Source organism: Rhagoletis zephyria, unplaced genomic scaffold (genome assembly GCF_001687245.7).
Source record: "Rhagoletis zephyria isolate East Lansing unplaced genomic scaffold, Rhagoletis_zephyria_1.1 Rzeph_scaffold_00482, whole genome shotgun sequence".
Lineage (NCBI taxonomy): Eukaryota > Metazoa > Arthropoda > Insecta > Diptera > Tephritidae > Rhagoletis > Rhagoletis zephyria.
The window spans coordinates 150,829-173,647 of NW_016157566.1; the positions used below are offsets into that span (position 1 = coordinate 150,829).

The window sequence follows — 22,819 nt, forward strand, 5'->3', positions numbered from 1 at the left end:
ATAGATGAGCAACGAGTGGCACACTTTGTCAAATGCTTTACTGAAATCAGTATATATAACATCAACAGTTTTGCTCTCAATAAATGCTTTTGAGATATAGGATGTTAATTCAAGTAAATTTGTAGAAGTTGATTTGCCCTTACAAAATCCATGTTGACTGTATGAAAAGCTTGAAGTGATAGAATGCGTCAACCGATTTGTTATAATTGCTTCAAATAATTTAGGAATTGCAGAAAGCTTAGCTATGCCCCGGTAGTTCTCCACTGAAGACCTGCTACCGCTTTTATGTAAGGGGGTTATGAACGATTCCTTCCATACAGTTGGAAAAACGCCCTCTTTAAGAGACAAATTAAATAAGGCTGTTAACGGCTCATAGAGATAATCAGCACAATTTCTAAGAAAACAAGTGGGGATCTGGTCAGGACCATAACTAAAAGACTGCTTTAAGGACTCCAGGTAAACTAAAACATCACCGGGAGATATTATAGGGTTATGTATTGAGTTAATTGGACTTAGTTTAAAAGGATAGTCAAAGTATGTTTGGGAGTTAGTGGAATAATTGGATTTAAAAAACTGAGCGAACATGTTAGAAATTGTTTGATTATCACCAGAGACGGTATTTTGATACTTCATGGCGGAAGGAAACCCCCGTATCACGCGTATCAAGACACTTTTGTCCCATATTTCTGAAAGCTTGTAAAACCAATTTTGAATTGCACGACCCACTCCGTTGCTTATGCCAGGATTTTAACTCTCATTCCAGCACGTTTGATATATCAGATCCGCTTTTCAGCATTAAGAAAGCGATACTCTCCTCTCTCAATAAGTGAATTATTGACATAAATACATAAAATCAGCTGATGAGTTCTGTAGCTGAACAGTTTTAGATCTCGACACTTAACAAACTCCTGCCTATCGTGACTCGGCACAAATTAAACTATTGGTTTAAAATATTGGTTCCGTACGTCATGCGGACTGCGCCCCTCGTGCGGATGGGCGGGAATGGAGGGTAAAAACCGTTGGGATATTATTATAGCCCAGCTGTCGATCTAATTAAATCATACCTCCTTGAGAGATCCCAGGTGGTAAGTGTGGATAGTTCCATGTCTAACCTACTGCCTGTAACTAAAGGTACTCCGCAAGGGTCTATACTTGGCCCTTTATTTTTCGTTTTATATATCAACGACCTACCCAATGTTCTTAAACACGGCAACGTACATATATATGCAGATGATGTTCAAATCTATCTGAGTAGTCCATTCGCCGCTACTGAAAACTGCATATGTAATCTGAACGCTGATTTGTGTCTCGTAAATGAATGGGCTAATGATAATGGATTAGTCTTGAACCCCAGAAAATCGCAGTTCATTGCTATATACAAGAAAACTTTTGACCTTGACCACTACCCCAAAGTAACTCTAAACAAATCTGTGATTACATTTGTTGATACCGTCAAAAACCTTGGTGTGATATTCAATAGAACACTGACGTGGAACAATCATATTTTTACAACAATAGGCAAAGTATATGGAATGTTAAGAGTACTATGGACAACTCAACACTTCACACCTGTTAAAATTATATTGTTATTAGCAAAGTCTTATTTGATTCCAACCTTGCTCTACGGTTGCGAACTTTATGCAAATTGTGACAGTGTTTGTAAAAAAAAACTTAATGTTGTGTACAATAATATTGCACGTTATATTTACGACATCAAACGTTACGAACACATTCCCGAATATGCTTTGAAGGTATGTACTATTTCATTAGATGATTTGTTAAAGTTTAGGTGCTTAACACTCCTACAGAGGAGTTTGGTAAATAAGGAACCCATAATTCTTAGTGAACGATTAAAATTTACACGATCAGTGCGCTCCACACAAATACTGCACATGAAATTCAGCTCACGCATATCTGAGCGTAAATTTTTTGTTTTCACAGTCCGTCTCTGGAACATTTTACCTGTGGGGATCAGAAGTATTAAGGGCATATTGCATTTCAAAAGGGAACTGTTGCGTTACTTTGCTAGATAAATTTCAAAATCTGTCATATTTCTATATCTTATTTCATATAGTTATCACCCTTGCAATCTTATCATCCCTTCCTAACTATCTTCATAATATTATTTGTATTTATACTTACTATGCTAATATTTCTTATTGTCAAACACTGTAAGTAAAACTTATGGTTGTTGTGTTTGAAATCTTAAATAAATAATACGAATGCACATACAGCAAAAATCTTCCACAAAGGAATTGTGCATAAATCATAGCCCCTCGCTCCACTTCAAATATACAATGTAGTTGTTCCTACATACATATGTATATAGGTAGATATTTAATTAATTTGACTAATCGAATGCTTGTCTTTGGAGACCTATAGTGATAAAATTTAGCGGCAATTTTTTCAAAAAAAATGCTCACCTTTTGACTCGTAATATTAAGGGCCTTTTTGATGTTGTTGATTTCAAGAAGTTAGTTAAAAATAGTAGTTATCCCCAATGCTCCAAAGGGAATGTTTTGTGATATAATTTATTAAAATTAAATTATTACAGACTCGTGATGGTGCTATATATCAGGAGGGGCGTGAAATAGTGACGGTTGGTGAATGGACTGATCGAATTTACCAGCACACGCCACAAGAACATGTTATCACAAACGTTGTGTCCGGAAGAAAGATGCGGTTACACAAGTACAATTTCCCTGACACAGGTAAGTTGGAATTATAGCCTCCGTTTTATAAGGTTGATGAATAATTATAAGCCATATATTAAAAGAGAGAGTAGCGGTACTTATCCCGACCTAGATCGGATAGTCCCTCAATCGTTGTCGTCTACAACAACAACAATCAATCCAACTCAACTAACACCCCACACCCCTCCCTCCGGTTCGACCCGGACGAAACATCACATTTCCTGGACCCACCGTTACAACAATAACAGAAACGCTTATTGCACGAGAATTATTAAGCGATTTCAGAGCAAAAACCCCAAATTTACCGACAGGCTCTTACGAGTGATCACTTCGTTTTCTGTCGTATAAACTACGGTAAACATTGGCCTATTTTGGTGGGGCGCAATAACACCATACGCAATAAGGCCATATGGTCTTATTTCATTTTTCTTTTGAATATAAAACCATATGACATTATTTCGAATCGAGAAGTGTAATAAAGTCATATTCAAAATTGTACAAATAATTTTATAATTGAAATTGCAACCGCTTGAACTAAGAAAGCATGTCTGGCCACATTGTTTGTGGATCACACATTTTTTCTTTTAATTGACCGTGGGCGTGTTTCTTTATTATTCAGTCCGGATCTAGAACAGAATTGTCGTGTAGTTTATCAGGAACAATGGTTATAAAGAAACAGAAGATAATGAAATTATTAGTTTTCAGCTTATTAATATTTAATTAAGTTTTTTCGTTAAACAATTTGCAAAAACTTACTTGGTTTCTGTAGGGCCATTATTTTCATGAAGTATTATATGAAATCTGTACCAGAGACGAAATGGGAAGAATGCGTTCAACGTTCTAATGAATAAGTGAACAGAAAAATGTATTCCGAATATTCGAAGTGTGAATAAATAAACTCTCGCCGTGTGATAATGTGTTGCATAATTGAAATTACAACCGCTTGACGTAAAAATGCATGCTTGGCCACACTGTTTGTGGATCACAATTTTTGTTCTAATAATTGACCGTGGGCGTGTTTCTTTATTATTCAGTCCGGATCTAGAAGAGAATAGTCATGTAGTTTATCAGGAACAATGGTTACAAAAAAACAGAAGGCAATGAAATTGTTAGTAATCAGCTTATTAATATTCAATTACATTTTTTCGCTAAACAATTTACAAAAATTTACTTGGTTTCTGTAGCGCCATTATTTTCTTGCAATATTCTATGAAATCCGTACTAGAAACAGAGCTGGGCGATAAGGATTACATGTGTAATCGATTGCATCTACACTAAGGGAAATAATGCATAGTAAAAATGAATACTTTATATTTTATTATTGTTTAAAAATGTTCGTATTTAAAAATAATATTTTCATACAAAATTTATTACGCAAGTATGTACGTCAAATATTTGACTGTTCACATCTGAGTATGTATATGTAAGTGTACATACGCACCCCAAGAATGCAGAGCGTTGCTCTGAGAGCGGGGACAACACACACATACATACATAGTACATACATGTTTATCCGTACAAATCGCGTGCTGTGGTGTTGATGGATATTCAACATTTGAAAGCAAATTTTTATGCCTGGGTGTAGCTGAGTGCGCAAAGATGCTTGCCACAAGTTGTTGATATCCGGAGATTGTCGGGTTCGAATTCCACTGCAGGCAACATGCAATTAAATTTTTTTTTTAGTTTTTGTCTGATTATTCACTTCACGGATGCTTTTTCAGTACGAACGTGGTCATTTTAAAATGCGCGTAATTGAATTGAAGGTGACAGGTAATAAGGTCAATGGAAATAAGGTCAATTGACTTTATTTCCCACCCTGGTGCGAAATAAAGTCAAGTGACATTATTACCTTTTTAAGAGCGAAATAAAGTCATTGACGCTATTTCCTCATTCAAATGGAAATAGCGTCAACAATGCTTAAAGTATGTCGATTCATAGAAAACAATGTTGTTCTTACAATAAACATTGCCCCGTAAGTGTTGCTTTTTAATAGATGAAAAAGGTTATTGCCAAATCCTCAGTGTTGTGATATTAATCCACACACAATCATGAACTACCACCATTTGATTTTATTAAAAAAATTTAAATTACGAATATGTAAAAACACGATGCGAAAAACTAAACGCCTGCGCACAGCTGGAATACGAGAAATATTTGAAGAAAGAGTGTAGAAATGATCCATAACTTGCAAAACATGTTTCGTTTCCACAAAAATAAAGCGAACACTATTAAATTGAAGAAACAGTCCATGTCCAAAAACCCCGGAGGAACACTGAAAGAATTCTGTGTTTTAAATTAGCATATTTTGAACGAATTCGGAATGTCTAAGGTGGAAAAGAAACCAACCTTTCTATAAGGAAACAATTATAGAAAAAGAATTTTCTTACACTGTATTCATGTCTCCGCCAGCAATTTGTGACGACATCATTTAAAAGCAGCTAAGGAGAACGACGACACTATTTATTAGATGGCACATTCAACGAGCCAATGTGCCAAAATGCGGGTATAAACAATTATTGATTATTTAATATCGGAACCGAGATCATATAAGTTAATTAATTGGTTTTCTCACACTTTTGAAACACAAATTATATGCTTTTTTACTGCAGACAAGTTGTTGCCCCAAAACACAGCAGAAATCTTCCAATCAGGGCTGCCAACTATCCTTAGTTATGAGGTGCCATATTGAGGATAAAAAAGTGTAAAAATGTGCCAAATAGAAAAATAAAAGTGCCAAAAAAGGTGTCATTCCTTTTAATCATTCACATTTAGCAATAAAATAAAGCTACATTTTCCAAACAAAAGTGCAATGATAAAATAAGATAAACCAGTTGAATAGCCTTTATAAATTAGAAAATTTTAGTTGAGAAAAAGAAGTGCACGCAAAGGATTTCACAAAAATGTATTGAAATGTTATTTTTTTTACAAAAGTGCCATTTTGGCATTTTGTGCCAAATTGAAAAATTAAGTGCCATTTGAAGTAAAATAGGGACAAATGGCACGGTTTGAGCCAAGTTGGCATCCCTGCTTCTAATAACTTACAAATATAAAAATGTGAAATATCGAGGGCTTGAATTCATTAATACCCTCTATCTGCAATTTGCACAAAAACTAATTTGTGATTTTAGAAACCATCTGGGACTTATTACCTGTCGTTATATAAGGTAGCATTAATATCACTGATGACGTTAAATCTTAGGTGGATTTTTAATCAGAATCTCATCTTTGTGAAAAGTTTGCAGATAGAGGGTATTTTATTGAATATAAGCCCTCGATGTTTAAAATATATAAAAATTTTATTTCAACGTATACAAAAAATAAATCTACCTACGTTACAGCACAGCGGGAGACGGGGAAGGGGGCCGGGGGCCGGGGGCCGGGGGGCCGCGGGGGCCGCGGCGTAGCGTGACGTGGTGTGCGTGGGATACGCGGGGCGCGAGCGCTAGCGCAGCGCGCGCTTTGTGGCGCGCTGACGCGGGCCGCCGCGAAGCTAAAGAAATTTAATGTTTGAAAGAGAAATAATGTCAATGGATTTTATTTCGTTTTTAAAAAGGTAATAATGTCAATTGACTTTATTTCGCACCAGGGTGGGAAATAAAGTCAATTGACCTTATTTCCGTTGATCTTATTACCTATCACCGAATTGAATATTTACCAATATACAGTACTTTCGTTGACGTTTATAGTAAGATCAATTACGTTTCTATTTGATTTTAATATTTTATCCCTCAGTGTAGGATTACGATTATTTTAATCGCAATTTCAAAAATTATTAAATTAGGATTTCGGTAATCGTTCATCGAAGGCATCTTAGCTTACGATTACAGTAATCGTAATTTAAGCTTTTTTAAAATTACAATTACTGTAATCGTAATCTAAGTTCGCTCAATGAATGATTACAAAAATTTTATATTTACAATTTTTCTAATTACAATTTTTTGAGTAATGTTAAACGAAGTAATTCTATAAATTTGCGAAATATAAATGCGCGCTTAACGATAATATGAAGACAATATGTATTTATCTAAATCCCTATAACAGAAAATACAGGATAACAATTAAAGTAATCGTTCCTCGAACGAACTTGGAATACGATTACAGTAGTCGTAATTTTAACTTTTTTAAAATTGCGATTACTGTAATCGTAATCTAAGTTCGTTCGATGAAGGATTACTGTAATCGTAATCTTGTTTTTTTAGCTTTTTGGGATTACTGCAATCCTAATCGTTTAGTAATCCTTATCCTTATCGCCCAGCTCTGACTAGAAACGAAATGAAAAGAATGCGTTCAGATTATCTGGCCCCATATTATCCGGGAACAACGTTCTAATGAATAAGTGAACAGAAAAATGTATTCCGAATGTTCGGAATGTGAATAAAGAAACTCTCGCCGTGTGTTAATGTGTGTTGTTTAATTGAAATTACAACCGCTTGAACTAAAAATGCATGTCTGGCCCCACTGTTTGTGGATCACACATTTTTGAAGTGAAACTTCTTAGGCGGCGGTATCAGGGTTACCACTGAAAAACTTTCTTTCCTACCAAGAGCTGGTTTAAAAACCTACCAAAATGACTTCTTTCCTACCATTTTTCTTAATCAAGAAAACGGCTTTTGACAGAATTAAATACATTTATTTTTGTCGGTTTTTATACTTGAAATAAGATTTCTAGGTAAACAAAAAGATCAGAATAATAGCTATTATATACATAGTATGTCACACAAAAAAAAGAGGTGTGTGCTTTTAACCAGACCCACCTACGGACATGATTCTCGACCCGCTGAATCAGAATCTGAGGTCCGTTTGACTTCTACACCCTCAAAATTTCGAGTAAATTGCGAAAAATCGAAAAAATGGCACAATAATAAAGTTTTCGGAGTAAATGGCTTGAGATATCGTAGCAGAAAATAAAATTCCGTTGTAGATTTTTATACATATGTAGCTCATTTGCATTCATATTTATATTATGAAGTATATATACATATATATATATAAAAATAAGATAAAAATAAATCTCATAATTAGGCTTGCCAAATGTCTGGGTCTAATTACGAGCCTCCGGGCTTAGGATAAAATCTGCGCGCTGCGGGCTTGCCATTAATTTCTTAGAGTTGCGATCAAAAACTTTGAGATTCTCCTATTTACTGGATATTTGGCTAATAATAAGTTGTTTTCTTTTATACCCGAGTGCACTTGTGCACAAGGGTATATTAACTTTGTTCGCATAACGGTTGTTTGTAACAGCCAAAACGAATCGAGATAGATATAGACAAATGTATACATAAATGCTCAGAATGAATAGAGAAGTCGATTAAGCCATGTGCGTCTGTCCGTCCGTCCGTCCGCCGTATACACGATAACTCGAGCAAAAATTGAGATATCTCAACGAAATTCGGTGTGTAGGTTTCCCTTTACCCCAGGTAGGTTGCTAATGGGCGAAATCGGACTGTAACCACGCCCACTTCCCATATAACGGTACTTTAGAAAAATGCAAAACTACAATATTTCAGTAAGTATTGGATCCAAATTGTTAAAAATTAAAGTATGTGAAGTCGAATTTCGGTAAAAAGTAGTATTATTATGACAAATTATGGAAAATGGGCGTGACCCCGCCTACTTATGATGAAATGCTTCACCAATCCTTCCCAAACTCGGCACGACCCTTGCCAAGGGCCTAGCTAAGAAATCTGTTGGAAAATCTTTGAAATCGGGCAATAAGCACGCCCACCTCCCATATAACGGTAATTTACAGAAACACGAAAACTGCGATAAATCAGTTACTACTGAAGCTAATTGACTCAAAATCGATAATTACAATAACCTCTTAGCACAAAATTATATTATTATAATTATAATTAGTAATTTGTTAACTTGGCGAGTTATCTCTTCACGTTGGGAATATGGCAGACGATTTTACATATACCGGGTCAGTGTCAGTCAACCTAAGTTTCTGTTCATAAAAATTGTTTAGTGTCATTTTGTCTATTGTCAAGAGCGAAAATGTCTGCATATTTGATGCAAAGGTCAAGTAAATTGCTGTTAGTTCCTGTGGAGATTTGGTTTTTCAAAATATTTGTTAATTCGTTCGTTCGTGAATCTTCTGTCTTGGTTTTATTAATTGAGTAAACGTGATAGTCAGAAAGTTTTCCGGTCCGAATATTTACATTCTTTACTTGTTTTAGGTCATCTGTGGTATTTATGATTTTAATATTTAATTGGGTTACTGCTATTAACTATGCATCTTGCTGTGAATACACCATGTTCAACTTCCTGCGATTCTACAAAAAGTGGATCCGGCGAATTGCCAAAATTGAAAATTCGATAAACTCCGCATCTGGGTGGTATGATACAAGTGTCGCTTTCGGTTCCGTGTAGGATTGGTATCGCGACTTTATCATTGCCGACCCAGAAGGATATACGATTGCTTGCATAGCTAATAACGCATTTGTTACTTTTCAGAAAATCTTTACCCAGTATACCATCAGATGGTATGTTAAAATCGTCGTTTACTACATGTAAAGTATGGTTAATGTAAAAATCAGTAAAAGTCAAGTTTACGGTAATCGTACCTAAAGTAGGAACAGTATTAGAAGTGACACCGGTAATGTTAATTATATCGTTTTTATTTATAGGAAAATGTTTATCAATGCTAGAGTTTTTTATTAGAGAAATGTCGGCTTGCGTGTCGACTAAAAACGTACAAAATTTGTTAAACCCATTAATTTTCAATTCGATAAAGTCGGAGTAATTCAAATTTAAGCAATAAATGCCCTTTGTAGAAAAAGATTCATCTAATTGTCCAATTCTTCCGCCCTCAGTGTTCGCTCCTGAGGGGCGTGGGCATTTAAAGCGCGCACATTAGCATTATTGCGTGAATTTGGACGTCTACTGCTATTATTGTTGCTGTTATTATTTCGATTATTGTTGCCTGATGACCGATTAATATTATTGTTGAAATTTTTACCGTTATACCTTGAACCGTAATTGTTGTACCTACTGTTATTACCGTTATTATTGTACCTATTGAAATTAGAGTTATTTTGTCTGAGATTGTTATTGTTGTACCGATTGAAGTTTTGACCTCTGAAGCTACCTCTAAAAATATTTGGCCTATTTACTCGGGATCGAAACTCTAACACTTGACGCTCTTTCACTTGATTATTTTGTTCGACTATAATTTTGGCCACTACGTCCTTTGAATCACTGAAGGTAGTTGACGATAAAATTGATTTGACCAAATCTGATCGAGTATTAAGTCTACAAACGTTAACTGTTTGTTCGACTGCCATTTCATGGGCCTTAGACTGTGTCATACCTTCAATGATCAGAGAATGCTCTAATGCATCCGAAAGCTCCTCGACACGCTCAGCAAAATCCGTATAATTTTTGTTTATGACATGTAAAGATGCAATTTTCCCAGCTACAACTTTCGAGTTGTCTGGCTTTATGCTATTTCTCAACGCATCTTTGATTTGTCTAACAGAATTAACTACGGTTGGAATTGCTTCACGTGCCTTGCCTTCGAGCTTCGATTTCAAAAATGATATAAAAGTTGTATTTAAATTTTCGTCTGCAAAATCTTCAATTAATTTAATAAATGATTCAAGTGCTAGCGGATCGCCATTGTAATTTTCCCTAATGATTGAGGCACAAANAGCCGTTATACATATACGTGTGGCTGGTGGTGGTGTGGCTTCGTTTGTCGCCGCTATGTTTGCTGTTACGGTGGCGTGGGTCTCAAAAATATTATAACGGGATACTCATGCGTATATGTATGCATATAGTACAGTTGCGGGTGGCGTGATTTTGTATGTACATTCATACCGTTACTCACTGCTGCTACTTGCCGATGGCGTGTTATATACGTACATATATGTATGTAAATGTACCGCTGCCATATTCGTTTTGTACATACGTACCGCTGGAAAGACCGTTTTGCCGATGTCGAGGCTGTACCACTGCTATCACCACTACCACGCACCTCATTTCAACTACCACTGCCACGCACCAAATTTTGCATACCACTGCCACGCACCAAATTTTTTAATAAATTTTTATTTTATGAAAATTCCGATTTGCAATTCATTTTTGATTTGCTTTTGTAATTTAAAATATTCTTTTTTTTTAATTTTTAATTTCTTTTTTTTTTCTTCACGCGTTCCGCTGCACCGCTCCAGGCCACGGTCGCCATATCGTGTCCCCTCTGGAATATACTGCTTCGACTCCTTACCTTCTTGTTAGTTCCGCACGGGTGCTCCGCTGGGTGCTTTGCGCGTCGGCGCTAGAAAACCAAATTTCTAATAGGCCTCGCGTCTAGTTTTAGCCCAAAGACTCGGGACTATTTTATATTATTAAAATTTTAAGTATTAAAATGTTACACCCGCGTTGACTACTTGCGCTTGTAATTAAAATTCAAAACTTTACTTTAAAAATGCTCTTTTTTATTTAACTCGTCCGATGTGTTTTAATGGCGGTTCGTGAATGACTCCCTTTGTACATTTTGGTTCTTTATCAAGCGTATGTGGAACGTAAATTACTCAGGGCTACCAGGGCGCTGAATAGGGCTGCCGTATTGCTGGCGGTGCCACTACAATATATCTTTAACTCTTAGTCTAAGGGGAAAATTCTACATATAGTTTGTTAATCACGCGACGTTCTATGGCCCTAATCTAAAACGAATCAAAAAAATGACGTTTTTTTGGTTTTATTGGCGAATTTCGAACTTAGCAAGTTTTAGTTTTTGTATTTTCAAAATTGAAGTGGATTTAGCAGGCTTTTTTTTAATAAAATTGTTTCTATTTTATTTTTTGTGATTACGAGCTCAATTTAAATGTTAATTAAAATAAGACTCCATAGATACAAACAATCATATATATAAAATAATACAACAGATTTATTCTTCCGTTTATTGCAACAAAAATAGGCAGTTTATAATACATATATTAATAACTATACGTGAAGTATTNGCTCGTTTGTACTATTTGTACTATTATAGCAATTTTTTTGTTTAATTTGTAGATCACAACTATTTAGAAAAGTTCACTCCTTCGCGTTTTTGTTTTAAATTTAATTTGTTTTTCTTACTTCACTTCAATATTTTTCTTTTAATATTAATTTTTTCCAAAGTGCACTAGGGTGCATACTAATGTGTTTATATATGTATATGAAAAAAGGGAATAATATATGTATGATAATATTTCTTAAACTAATCTGCTTTACTCCTGACCGGTACTGTACCCATATTACTGCTTTTCCGCCGTTATCNACGTGAAGTATTCCTCTCTCAAATTAATAGTACAAAGTCAATGTATAAGATAATTTAAGTAGGAACTCAATAATGCCAGAAAGTATGATACATATTATTCAATCATGAGGTAAATTGTCATAGTAGGTGTGGTAATCTTCAGGAAGTAATCGTTTGAAATACTGGAGATCTTCATACTTTCTGCGAGAAATCGTACGCTTACTCGCGTATAAATTCGGAAGGTGAGAAAACGGCAAGGAAACAGTTACTAGGGGATTTTCTTTGCGGTATTACTTGCCATTCGTTGGAGAATCTTAGTTTGAAATGTAGCAGCACCTTTGCCGCGACCGGGACGAATGCTATTAAAGAATCGAACTGTGTTAAAGCTTTTAAAGAACGTGTAAGTAAGATAAGTTACGTCATATTGTTTTGGATTTTTTCTAGCTGATCTACATACTTCAACGTATTCTGCAGGAACATGGATATCTCTTTTCTTCAGTGCTCGTTCGATAGTGGAATGGATACTATCAGCTTCCATTTGGGTATGGCCTACTTCAAGCAATAATGATATTGTTATTTATAGCTGTGGATAACAAAGCATTAGCCATAACACAGTTTCAGTTTTGATATGTCCATCCGTCGCTATAAAAACTACTGTAATTGGCTCCCCGGAACTATTATTTGGTACTACATTTTTTTCTATCAAATCTACCCACAGGCTGGAAAACTCTTCTGCATTTAATCCTCCTTCTGTTTCGTTCCACAAGTAACAATACCCGGCTTTGTCTTTTATATTATAAAATGTCAAATTGTGCACCTGAAATTTAGTTCTGTAATATAAACTGCTAACTTTTAACTTTGGTGCCATAAGAAGGGCTTGTAAATCAACTGCAAGTACAATATTTTCTTCGCTTTTGTCCTTGAGTTTTTCTGCTCTGGCTTCTTCTTTTTTCTGCTGGTGGGTTGAATATTCTTCAGAAGATAAATTTCCAACAATGTACAACGCTCACTTTTCACACTGGTCTTTATCCGACAAATATAAGCCCAGGGTTTTAACATCAAAAGCTTCATAAAAGGTGGCAATTGATAAAGCTCGTACATTCCTACTGTTATACCAATCATTTTTGTGAAAGTCGTAAAGAGATTGCTTTGTAGACCACTCAGGTAACAAATATTTCGTTTGGAATGTGGCGCGACAGTAATGTGATTCCATAGTAGGCAAAGAATCTAAAAACGTGTACATCTCTTTGCGCTCTTTAGCAAAAGGATTAGACGATACGTTTGCAAGAGCAGAACGCCTAAAGGTCGTTGGAGCATTACTTATGGTTGCGTCAAGTGTTTTCTTACCTTTCCAGCTAAGCACAGTCCATCTTCCTATACCGATTGTGTTGAGAAACATAGTCCTGCATACTTTAACTCGTTCGTCTTGTTTTTTTAAATGGTATAGAACTGTCCGATTTCTTCTCGATTTTTGCTTTTTATTTCTGAATCGTTGCCTTTTAGTAGGGCGCGATGTCACAAGTCCGTCAATATATACTTTTTTTTCTTCCCAGCTCATGCTCCAAAATCCCTTGAATAAGTATTCCCTATCTTCTTCCGTGATGCTTGCACAATTTATTGTACCATGTTCTTTTTGCTGACACTTGCACCTTTCCTTTACCAGTCTTGGTTCTTTCATAATTCCATGTTTCTTCCTTTTTTCTCCCATAATATTTCTTTCCGTGTTCTCTCAATTTTCCATTTTTTGCTGCGAACAAATTAGACCTTTGCATTAGTACTCTCTTCTTTCGTTTCTTACTTTTCTCCGAGTAACAATCAGATTCAGAACTAGAATTTATTTCATTGGTGGAATTAACAATGTAGGGTTTTCGGTCTCGTCGGATGCCACTTCTGAATCACCATATCGTTGATTGATTATACTTATAACATCCACATCTACTAACTGATCACTCACTTCAGCTGTAACATCATTCATCTGTAAAATTTAAGCTTATTCGCTGGCTATTACCTTGGCTTAAACGCATAAAGTAATACTCTCAGCTAGAACTAATCGAGCGACAGAAGCACAATATGTTGGATTTAGCAGTTGAATTTGAACTGATTGTACTTAGCAGCTTTACTCATCAACAAATTTTTGACAATTATATTTTTATTTTGACGTATTTTTTTGCTTGCCAACTGCGGAATCGCCTTCTCCTTCGAACTGCATCAAAAGGTCAATTTTGCCAAAAAACGGATTTAGCAGGTGAATTTGAACTGATTGTACTTAGCAGCTTTACTCATCAACAAATTTTTGACAATTATATTTTTATTTTGACGTATTTTTTTGCTTGCCAACTGCGGAATCGCCTTCTCCTTCGAACTGCATCAAAAGGTCAATTTTGCCAAAAAACGGATTTAGCAGGTGAATTTGAACTGATTGTACTTAGCAGCTTTACTCATCAACAAATTTTTGACAATTATATTTTTATTTTGACGTATTTTTTTGCTTGCCAACTGCGGAATCGCCTTCTCCTTCGAACTGCATCAAAAGGTCAATTTTGCCAAAAAACCGATTTAGCAGGTTAACACTCTAAGCCGACGATATGTATATATGTACATGTATGCATATGTACTAGAGATGTTAATTTTTCGGCTTTTTACGATCCCGGGAATTTCGGGATGGCGTTTTCACAATGCCGTGATTCGGGATTAGTCCCGAGATTTAGATATTCATTACTTTTCAACAACTTGAATGGAAAAAATTTCTTCTATATTGTTTGAGAAGCTCTCACCATGAAATATATAATAAATAAATGGGTTTGAGACCTACTTTTTTGTTTAAAGTGGCGTTTTTATTTTTTCTCTCTGACCGCAGGATTTATTTTGAAGGACTTTGTAATTTCAAAGATATGATTAATTCCAAAAGTTGTTAAAAAAATTCAATGCAATGTAGAATAAAAATATGGATAACAAATGCAATAGGAAATTTCTTTAGAATTTAAAAAATTAAAAATTTTTGGATTCACAGGAACAAATACGTAATTTTTAAGCTGACAAAGTTAGAAGAACGAAATTCGAGGATGTTATCGAGTTTATATAAGCCCTTAACATATAATTTTTTCAAAAACAAATATTGCGAAATTTCAAGGATAAAATTTTAAAATGACATTTTCAATATTGACCAGCCTTTCTGCACCAGAAACTTGAATCTGTTTAAATTCTACAGGATTTCCTCATTAATTTCATACCCATACTTCTTCTCTAAGCACATTTAATTTAAATAATTTTTGAATTACTGACGTCAGAGTGAAAAACTAAAAACGCAAGTTTATTATATTTGGCTCATGGCTTTGCGAATATATTGATTTTTGCGTTTAAAATTTACTATCGTGCAGTGTTATATGTATGTACAATGAGCTAGACACTTATAAAAGAATATTAATTATTAAATAAAAAAGAAATATAGCTNGCACATTTAATTTAAATAATTTTTGAATTACTGACGTCAGAGTGAAAAACTAAAAACGCAAGTTTATTATATTTGGCTCATGGCTTTGCGAATATATTGATTTTTGCGTTTAAAATTTACTATCGTGCAGTGTTATATGTATGTACAATGAGCTAGACACTTATAAAAGAATATTAATTATTAAATAAAAAAGAAATATAGCTAATACTGGTCAAGAAAAGGAGTTTCTATTATTGCCATCAGCGAAAATTACAAATCCCGAAAATCCCGGGGTTACTTGCCAAGAATACCGTGATTTTCGAGACCTTAAAAAGTCCGGGGGCGGGTTTCCGTAATTCGATAGTCGACACTCGTCGGCTCGATACTTCAATTCGATATCGAACGCTTGGCGAGACCATTTTGGTTTCCGTATTTCGATATGACCACTCTCGTTTTCATATTGTAGGAAGCGTTTCGAGTGTTTTGTAGCTGTCAAAACCTGTGTGAAATAAATAAATATAAATGGTAATTCGAATGAAAACAATGTACAATTGGCGTTATTTTTTGATTTTGGACGGTTTTGGAGAGGAAAACTCTTTAATTAATAGAAGAAGGATCCGAGATGCATCTAATCCCATGGAATTGCCTGAAAAGTGGTAAGTTTAATTAATATTGTAAAAACTAAGGAGCATTCAATTTCTTTTCAATTTATTTCCATTTCTAAGCTTCCAAACAAAATATCGGCTGACCAAAGAAGTATTTATGTACGTTCTCAACGAAATAAAATTAAGGAAATGCATGAGAACTACATATATTCCTCCAATCATGAGACTAGCAGCAACACTGGAAATTTTAGCAGGTGGCGGGTACCAGTGGCAAACGCGACACGTTGTCATCCATGGAAGACCATTTATGTAGCCAATGCATAGTTTATGAAAAAGACTTCCAGCCGTGTAAGGAGTGGTTCAATCAAAAATACAATTTTCCTGGGGGTAAATTCGTCGAATCAATAACTAGCTTTCTAATCTTTCTAATTTTAATCCACTGCAGTTGTCGGTGCCGTCGATGGTACGCATTTGCAGTTGCTAAAACCTGTGGAAAACGAACACATATATTTTAATAGAAAAGGCAAACATAGCATTAATGCAATGATAGTAAGTATATATATACTTTATGTATGAAATTTCCTTGGAATTGTTTATGAATTATCGTATTGGACAATCTTTAATGTAGATCTGCAACCATAAATTAATTATAAGAGCTATATGCCCAAAATTAGGGGGGCTGCACACGACTCGTTTGTGTGGAAGGCCTCCAATGAGAGAATGGTAATGGAGCGACGATACAACAGCGGAGATACAAATTCTTGGCTATTAGGTAAAGTCGGTGAACATTTAAAATATATTCAATAGAAAAAACATATATTAACTCGAAAATATATCTTAAGGCGATTCTGGATACCCTCTTGAACCTTGGCTAATGACCCCATACCGATTACGAGAAAATGAAACTGACGCAAGTAAATGTATCTACAATGATATACATAGCAAAGCAAGGAGCGTTGTTGAAAGAAGCATTGGGGTTTATAAAGGTTAGCATATTGCAAAATTCAGTTCTTTTTATATTAGTTTTATTCACATCGTCTACTTCAGGGCGCTGGAGGATATTATCTGACGACAGAAAGCCAAGGTATAACCCAACATTGGTTGCCAAAATTGCAAACGTGTGTGCAGCTCTGCATAATGTGTGCATCAGCCGCAATGTTCAGTTTGAAAGCAATAACGAAGCTGCAACTTCACGACAAGAAAGAGGGGTAGATACCACTCCACCAGAAATAGTTAACCGAGAAGCTGAAAGAATAAGAAATCGAATAAAAGAACATTTTTCCCAAACCGCAATGTAAAAATTATATTTGTATTGATTGTTAATAAATAAGTAACATAAAACATAAACATTGTACTTCACATAAGTTATAAATTCATTTATCACTTGTTTCGCGTTTCAGCAAAGCGATTTTTACTTAACTATCTCTAAATTTAATTGTAGTGCTTGAAATTTTATTTTTCAACTCAATCTTATTGTTCTCTTTTAAAAGCATTGCATTTCATTGTACTTTACATAAGTTATAAGTTATCATTTGTTTCTCGTTTTAGCGCTTCGATTTCACACGTAACTTTCTCTAAATTTAATTGTAATACTTGCAATTTCATTTTTTTGTACTGAATTTCAGATGCAACTTGCTTTTCCATTAAATGCAGCTTCTTTTCTTCAATTTCATTTTTCTCCTTTAAAAGCTTTAATATTTCAGTTTGAAATTTGTCTTGGTTTTCTATTTCTGTTCTATGATTCTTATCTTTGGATCTACACATCTCTTTTTAGGCGTTTGTGGTACTATAGGCGTTTGTTTTAGTTTAGACGTTTGTGGTGCTTTAGGTGATGGTGGTGCCTCTCTGTCGCTTGCCGTGTCGGCGCTTCTTTTTCCTCTTGGTGTATTAGTCTCACCTGCCCCTTCATTTTCATTATTACTCGAGGATTCGCTTAACATTTCTCTTAAAGAGTCACTAACGAAAGCTTCGTCCGGTTCCGGGGCAGCAGTAGAAGAGCAAGGCTCGTCTGTTTTGGTACCATATGACGCCACGCCCGGAATGCCCATTACTTGTGCGTTTATATTTGCTGCAGCAATTACACGTTCCTCCAAATTACTTAATTTAACGGCATCATATGGCCCACCACCCGTTTTTTTTAAACTATTCATTCGGGCGCTTAACTTGCGCTTTGCATTATATTTGTAGTCAGTCCATACCTAGAAATATTGCATGAATTTAATGTTACAACTAAAATCATTTGCTAAGTATTTCTATTTACTTTCTGCCATCCCTTCGTTGATTTCATCGGAGGCCCGTTGCTATTTAACATTTCCGTTAATTTGCTCCATAACTTCTTTTTCTTCTCGCGCCCATTGCTAACACATTGCAAACTATTTTTGGCTAAAGCGTCGTGCTGCTCCATAAATTCTATCATAAGCTTAAGTTGAGCAGCGTTCGTTTTTTGACTCCTAAATAAATAAAAAACGTTTAAAATCACAGAAAAATTAAAAATTTTAACTTACATTTTGGTTGAGGTTGACAGCTGCGAAAGGCAAAAGGAGAGCAAAAGTGGTGTCGAACAGTTTCTATCGAATGGTCGATACAGCACGACGATATTTATCGTTAGGGAAAGCAAAAACGATACTTCGATACACGTTTTTGCTCGATATAGAATTACAGAAAGCCACCCCGGGATCCCGGGATTAACGTTCCTAATATGTACGAACATTTCCTTACGCTGCAAGATTCTTGTGAGGTACAAGTGCTTGTATCAAAAGTAACGAGTAAAGTAACGATACGAAAGATACGGGTGTTGATTGGATTAGTCACGAATACATACGAGTATCCAAATTTTCGTTACTTTACCAGCTGCAATGCACAAATTTAGTACAAACGAAAACAAATCTAATTAGAGATTACAACGCTGCTTGTTGATATTAATTCGAATTATACTGATTGTAAAAAAATATGTGTTTGTTGTACATTTGTTCATGTTTGTCATTGTGCTATAACTTTCTAGAGCAGGCCGCCGCACCCTGGGGCGAGCATATGCCTGGGGTGCCGCTAGTGGCTTGAGTATGGCTGACTTCCAAAACGTATCAATACAATATTTGGATACTGTTATACTGCGGTATTCAAACTGTTTGTATATGCAGAGTTGCGACACATTGCAACCATATACATTGCACATTTTTAATATTCAATATAGCAATGAACAATTTTTCTCAATCTTCCATTTTTAAAACACAAATTGTAACCAATAACAAACGAAGAATCAACTTTGTTTCTGATGCGCTGATTGCTCTAGCGATGCGTTTCGATAACTTTTCGGCTGCGTTTTGGAACAGTATACATTGCCAATATTTTGTAGTTCGACGTTATGGAACCCTATACTTTGTACGTATGCAAAGCAATAGACGTTTTGGAAGTCAGCCTATACTAGTGGTGGGGGCAAATTCTTTAAACTTTCCATATACGGTTTGATCAAACTTCAACATGGCGACCAGAAAATCAAAAAATTTTGATTTTTATTAAAATTACCTTCAGCGGCTCGTGAAACCCCATACACAACACAAATGGCTTGCAGCAAAGGGATATTTCGCTTGGTTTGTCAAGCCGCTTGTGTGATGTATTTCGCTCTTAAGCGTAGTTCCCCAGTACGTTTTGTCAACGAAAAATTCAATAAAAATTTTTTTTAGAATAATAGCAGAAATCATACCCTTTTCACAACCATTTTCGGTACTTTTGTAGACCTAATCCGCATTTCACCCACTTTTCTTCCGGTTTTCAGATTAATTTTCGGATCTTTTGCTGGCTGGGCTGTTCTCGTAACAAGCGCAGCAGCTTTGCGCACGTATATATGTTACTTATTCTTTGGAACTTCTTATTCACACTGCGAAAGAGCGATTTTAGAGGCAGTCGAGAACGAACTTATAAAAAGTTTGAAACCTTGTGAATTTTTTAGTTTTCAACTTGACGAAAGTACCGACGTAGTGGGACTTAATGTTCTTCTCGTATTAGTAAGGTACCCATTCGCAATGCAAATCGAAGAAGAACTTTTGATGAGCGAAGTACTTAAGACTTACACCACTATCAACGAAATTTTTAAAGCTATCGACAAATTTGTACAGAAAAATGTGTGTCGGTATTCCCTGGCGACTAGGAAGATGCCGCCACTAGATTTAAAACCCGTATTGGATGACGCTGCGAAGATAACAGAGGCCTGTGAAATTAAAATACATCTTTGGTTTTTTCTAGCGCGTCGAGATCTTTTTATAGGTGAAATGTATATTTTAGAATGTCTAGCGATTTGCATGAAACCGTCATAAATAAACAAAGTGAACTAGAAAAACGTATGTAGCTTCGAAGTTAACGCTACGAAAATTGATAACAGCCGGTTTCACCAGCAATTTAAATTAAATTGCTTTCGTGAAATTGGCTGTAAAAGTTATTTTCTTAGCGTTAACGCGCATTATCAGCGTTAACTTGGAAGGTTTAGAAAAAAACATTGTCGAATATTTTCCCAACATTGACTCTGAGGATGTCTACAGCTGGATAACAAACCCCTTTTCATGTGACCCGAAAAGTAAACCTACTGAGATGACAAAGTAAGCTTTTGAAAACTTCTGGACATCAGTGAAAACAGCACTTTGAATATTAAATAATACGAAGGGAGCCAAGAGAGTTCTGGATGCAAGCGTATGCAGAAAACACTGCTGTTGGCAACATTTCTATGTTAAAGTTTTTTTCATTCGCAATGCAAACCTCAAATGAAAATATCTTGGGAAAATTACCTGATCTAGAAAAGCGGTATACAGATCCGTAATCGATGGCCCAAAATTCAGTTTACGTGTCTCTGCGCTTTTTTCTGTCATTTTAGCGCTCCTAAAGTGTAATGAGCAATCCAACCAAAAAATTATTTTTTTTTAGCGAAACAAAAACTAAACAAAACTACACTGAGAAAAAAAAACGCGTTGTTAAAATGAAAATTTTTTATTTGATTACCGTTTAAAAATGTACGTTTTTAAATCAAGTGAAAAGTGAATATTGTCATTATACATACACTACGTATAATAGAAATATTCAATTCAAATACGCCCGTATTAAAATGAAGAATTTTTCACTGCACGGCTGTCGGTTTGCACATCTCAGATGCTTTTTCATATGTAATTAAGAAAGTATATATATGTATACAAAGCATGCACAGCAGTGACAAAACATACACACATACATGGTATACGTTTATCTGTACAAATGCACTAATCGCGCGCTGTGATGTTGATTCAAACTCAAGATTTGAAAACACATTTACGTGTATGGCTGTAGCTGAGTGTGCAAAGACGCTTGATACAATTGGTTGCTGCCAAGAGGGTCCGGGTTCAATTACCATCAGACGGAAGATAAAATTAATATTTTTTTTCTTCTTAATTATAATTTCGTATAACGAAAAAGCATCTGTGCACTTCACAACGACATATTTTATAACGTGCACACTCAAATTTAAAACGAGTTGGGTTGGTGCTCTTTCAAATGCGTATTTTTTTAAATTTAGTACGTTTTTTTAATACTAAGACAAGTAAGATTTCAAATATGTATGTATGTATTTTTGTATTAACTATTTAATTAAATTCATAATTTTCATCGTCGTCCATATCTCCATTATCGTCACCACTGATAGATACTCCAGTCCGATTGATCTTTGCCTGCGACGTCAATTTCTGAAATAATTTAACCAAGTTAATACAATTTTGATTTGCCACAAATTTATGTACATACAATAATTTTGCATAATAATTTCATACCTGATATACTTGTTAGAGAATCACTGTCATAACTTGGTAGCTGATCCCCTTCAAACCACTTGAAATGATTATCTTCTGGTTTATATCGACTGCTGAGTGGAAGATCAACCTTTCTGGGCAGCCAGTTCGAAAACGCCCTATCTCAAAAAACTTTTCAAGACGTAGACGTAGTTTCTAATATTATTACGAATAAAATATATAAAAACTAACCTTTATACTATAACGAATATGAGGTGCTATTTTATACACCTTTACTACCTGCTACCTGCCAAAGCCACCCCTATCCAAATTTCATAGTCTGGGTTTGTAGAGCTGTCAAAATATCGATAGTCAAGTCTATTGATAGTATCGACCCATTTCATATGTTTTTCTAAATTCATTTATTTTTCGTTATATTGCTTTTATGAATTTGTTGGTTTTAACGGCTCACGGTTGCATTTTAGTATCGAGAAATATTGCTAGAATTCATTCGCCGTGTAAAAAGTCTAAAAGCGATTTCAGAAATTTTCCCTGCAATTCGCCTTTCGGAAATAAAAAAATTTCTTTCGACATATAGACACTTACATGCAAGGTGCCACTGCTTATGCAACTGCTTTCTGAAATTTCTTAATTTGACAGTCTTTTGAAATATATTGCGTTGCCACGTCTGACACGCTCTTAAGACGGCAATGTAATTTCTGGTATTTCCGCCCAGCACGTCAACCATGTATTTGTAATTGCATTTGAGATAAAAAATAATAGTTGATAACGTAATTTTTTAGTCGGTTGTTTCATTTACACACATGGTCTCATTCCGTTTCATTCACATGGCGGCGAAAAAATTACGGCACTGCAAAAAAATACTTTTTTTTCGCACTCCGTCCTGGATGATCTTTATGGCCGCGTCAGAATGGGTACTTTGCGTACGTTCCGCTCAAGGATGAAACTGACAGTTGAGTAGACTATGTGTGTTTGCATAGAGAGCGTCAGATTGGTAACCCTTGCGTCGACGGACCCAACGAACGTTGGCCAACACTCAACTTTTGATGCACGTAAGTCCGTCACTGCTGACAGTTGTATAACCCTGC

At 35.4% G+C, this 22,819-nt stretch overlaps 2 protein-coding genes and 1 long non-coding RNA gene across 3 annotated transcripts in view; all 3 read left to right on the plus strand.

Annotated features, from left to right (window-relative positions):
* Positions 1–19,434, plus strand: part of LOC108359861 (uncharacterized) — a 70,585-nt gene extending 51,151 nt beyond the window's left edge. Inside the window, exons 3-5 of the mRNA XM_017611930.1 lie at positions 2,555–2,723; positions 14,442–14,445; positions 19,428–19,434. Coding sequence (XP_017467419.1) covers positions 2,555–2,723; positions 14,442–14,445; positions 19,428–19,434 — 180 coding nt within the window. The remainder of the gene's footprint in view (positions 1–2,554; positions 2,724–14,441; positions 14,446–19,427) is intronic.
* LOC108359862 (putative nuclease HARBI1) lies at positions 15,700–16,593 on the plus strand. The gene is made up of 2 exons (XM_017611931.1): positions 15,700–16,356; positions 16,415–16,593. Exons 1-2 carry the CDS (start codon positions 16,263–16,265, stop codon positions 16,543–16,545), a joined length of 225 nt encoding a protein of 74 aa, XP_017467420.1. The 5' UTR covers positions 15,700–16,262; the 3' UTR covers positions 16,546–16,593.
* LOC108359863 (uncharacterized) lies at positions 16,625–17,251 on the plus strand. The gene is made up of 3 exons (XR_001847009.1): positions 16,625–16,741; positions 16,812–16,955; positions 17,017–17,251. It is a non-coding gene; the product is annotated as an uncharacterized LOC108359863 (long non-coding RNA).
* Positions 19,435–22,819: the final 3,385 nt, after the last annotated feature.

Coding starts and splice junctions, on each gene's coding strand:
- LOC108359862 (XM_017611931.1), top strand. CDS start 16,263: ATGGAAGACCATTTATGTAGCCAATGCATAGTTTATGAAAAAGACTTC. Junction 16,357..16,414: donor AAAATACAATTTTCCTGGGG/GTAAATTCGTCG, acceptor AATCCACTGCAG/TTGTCGGTGCCGTCGATGGT.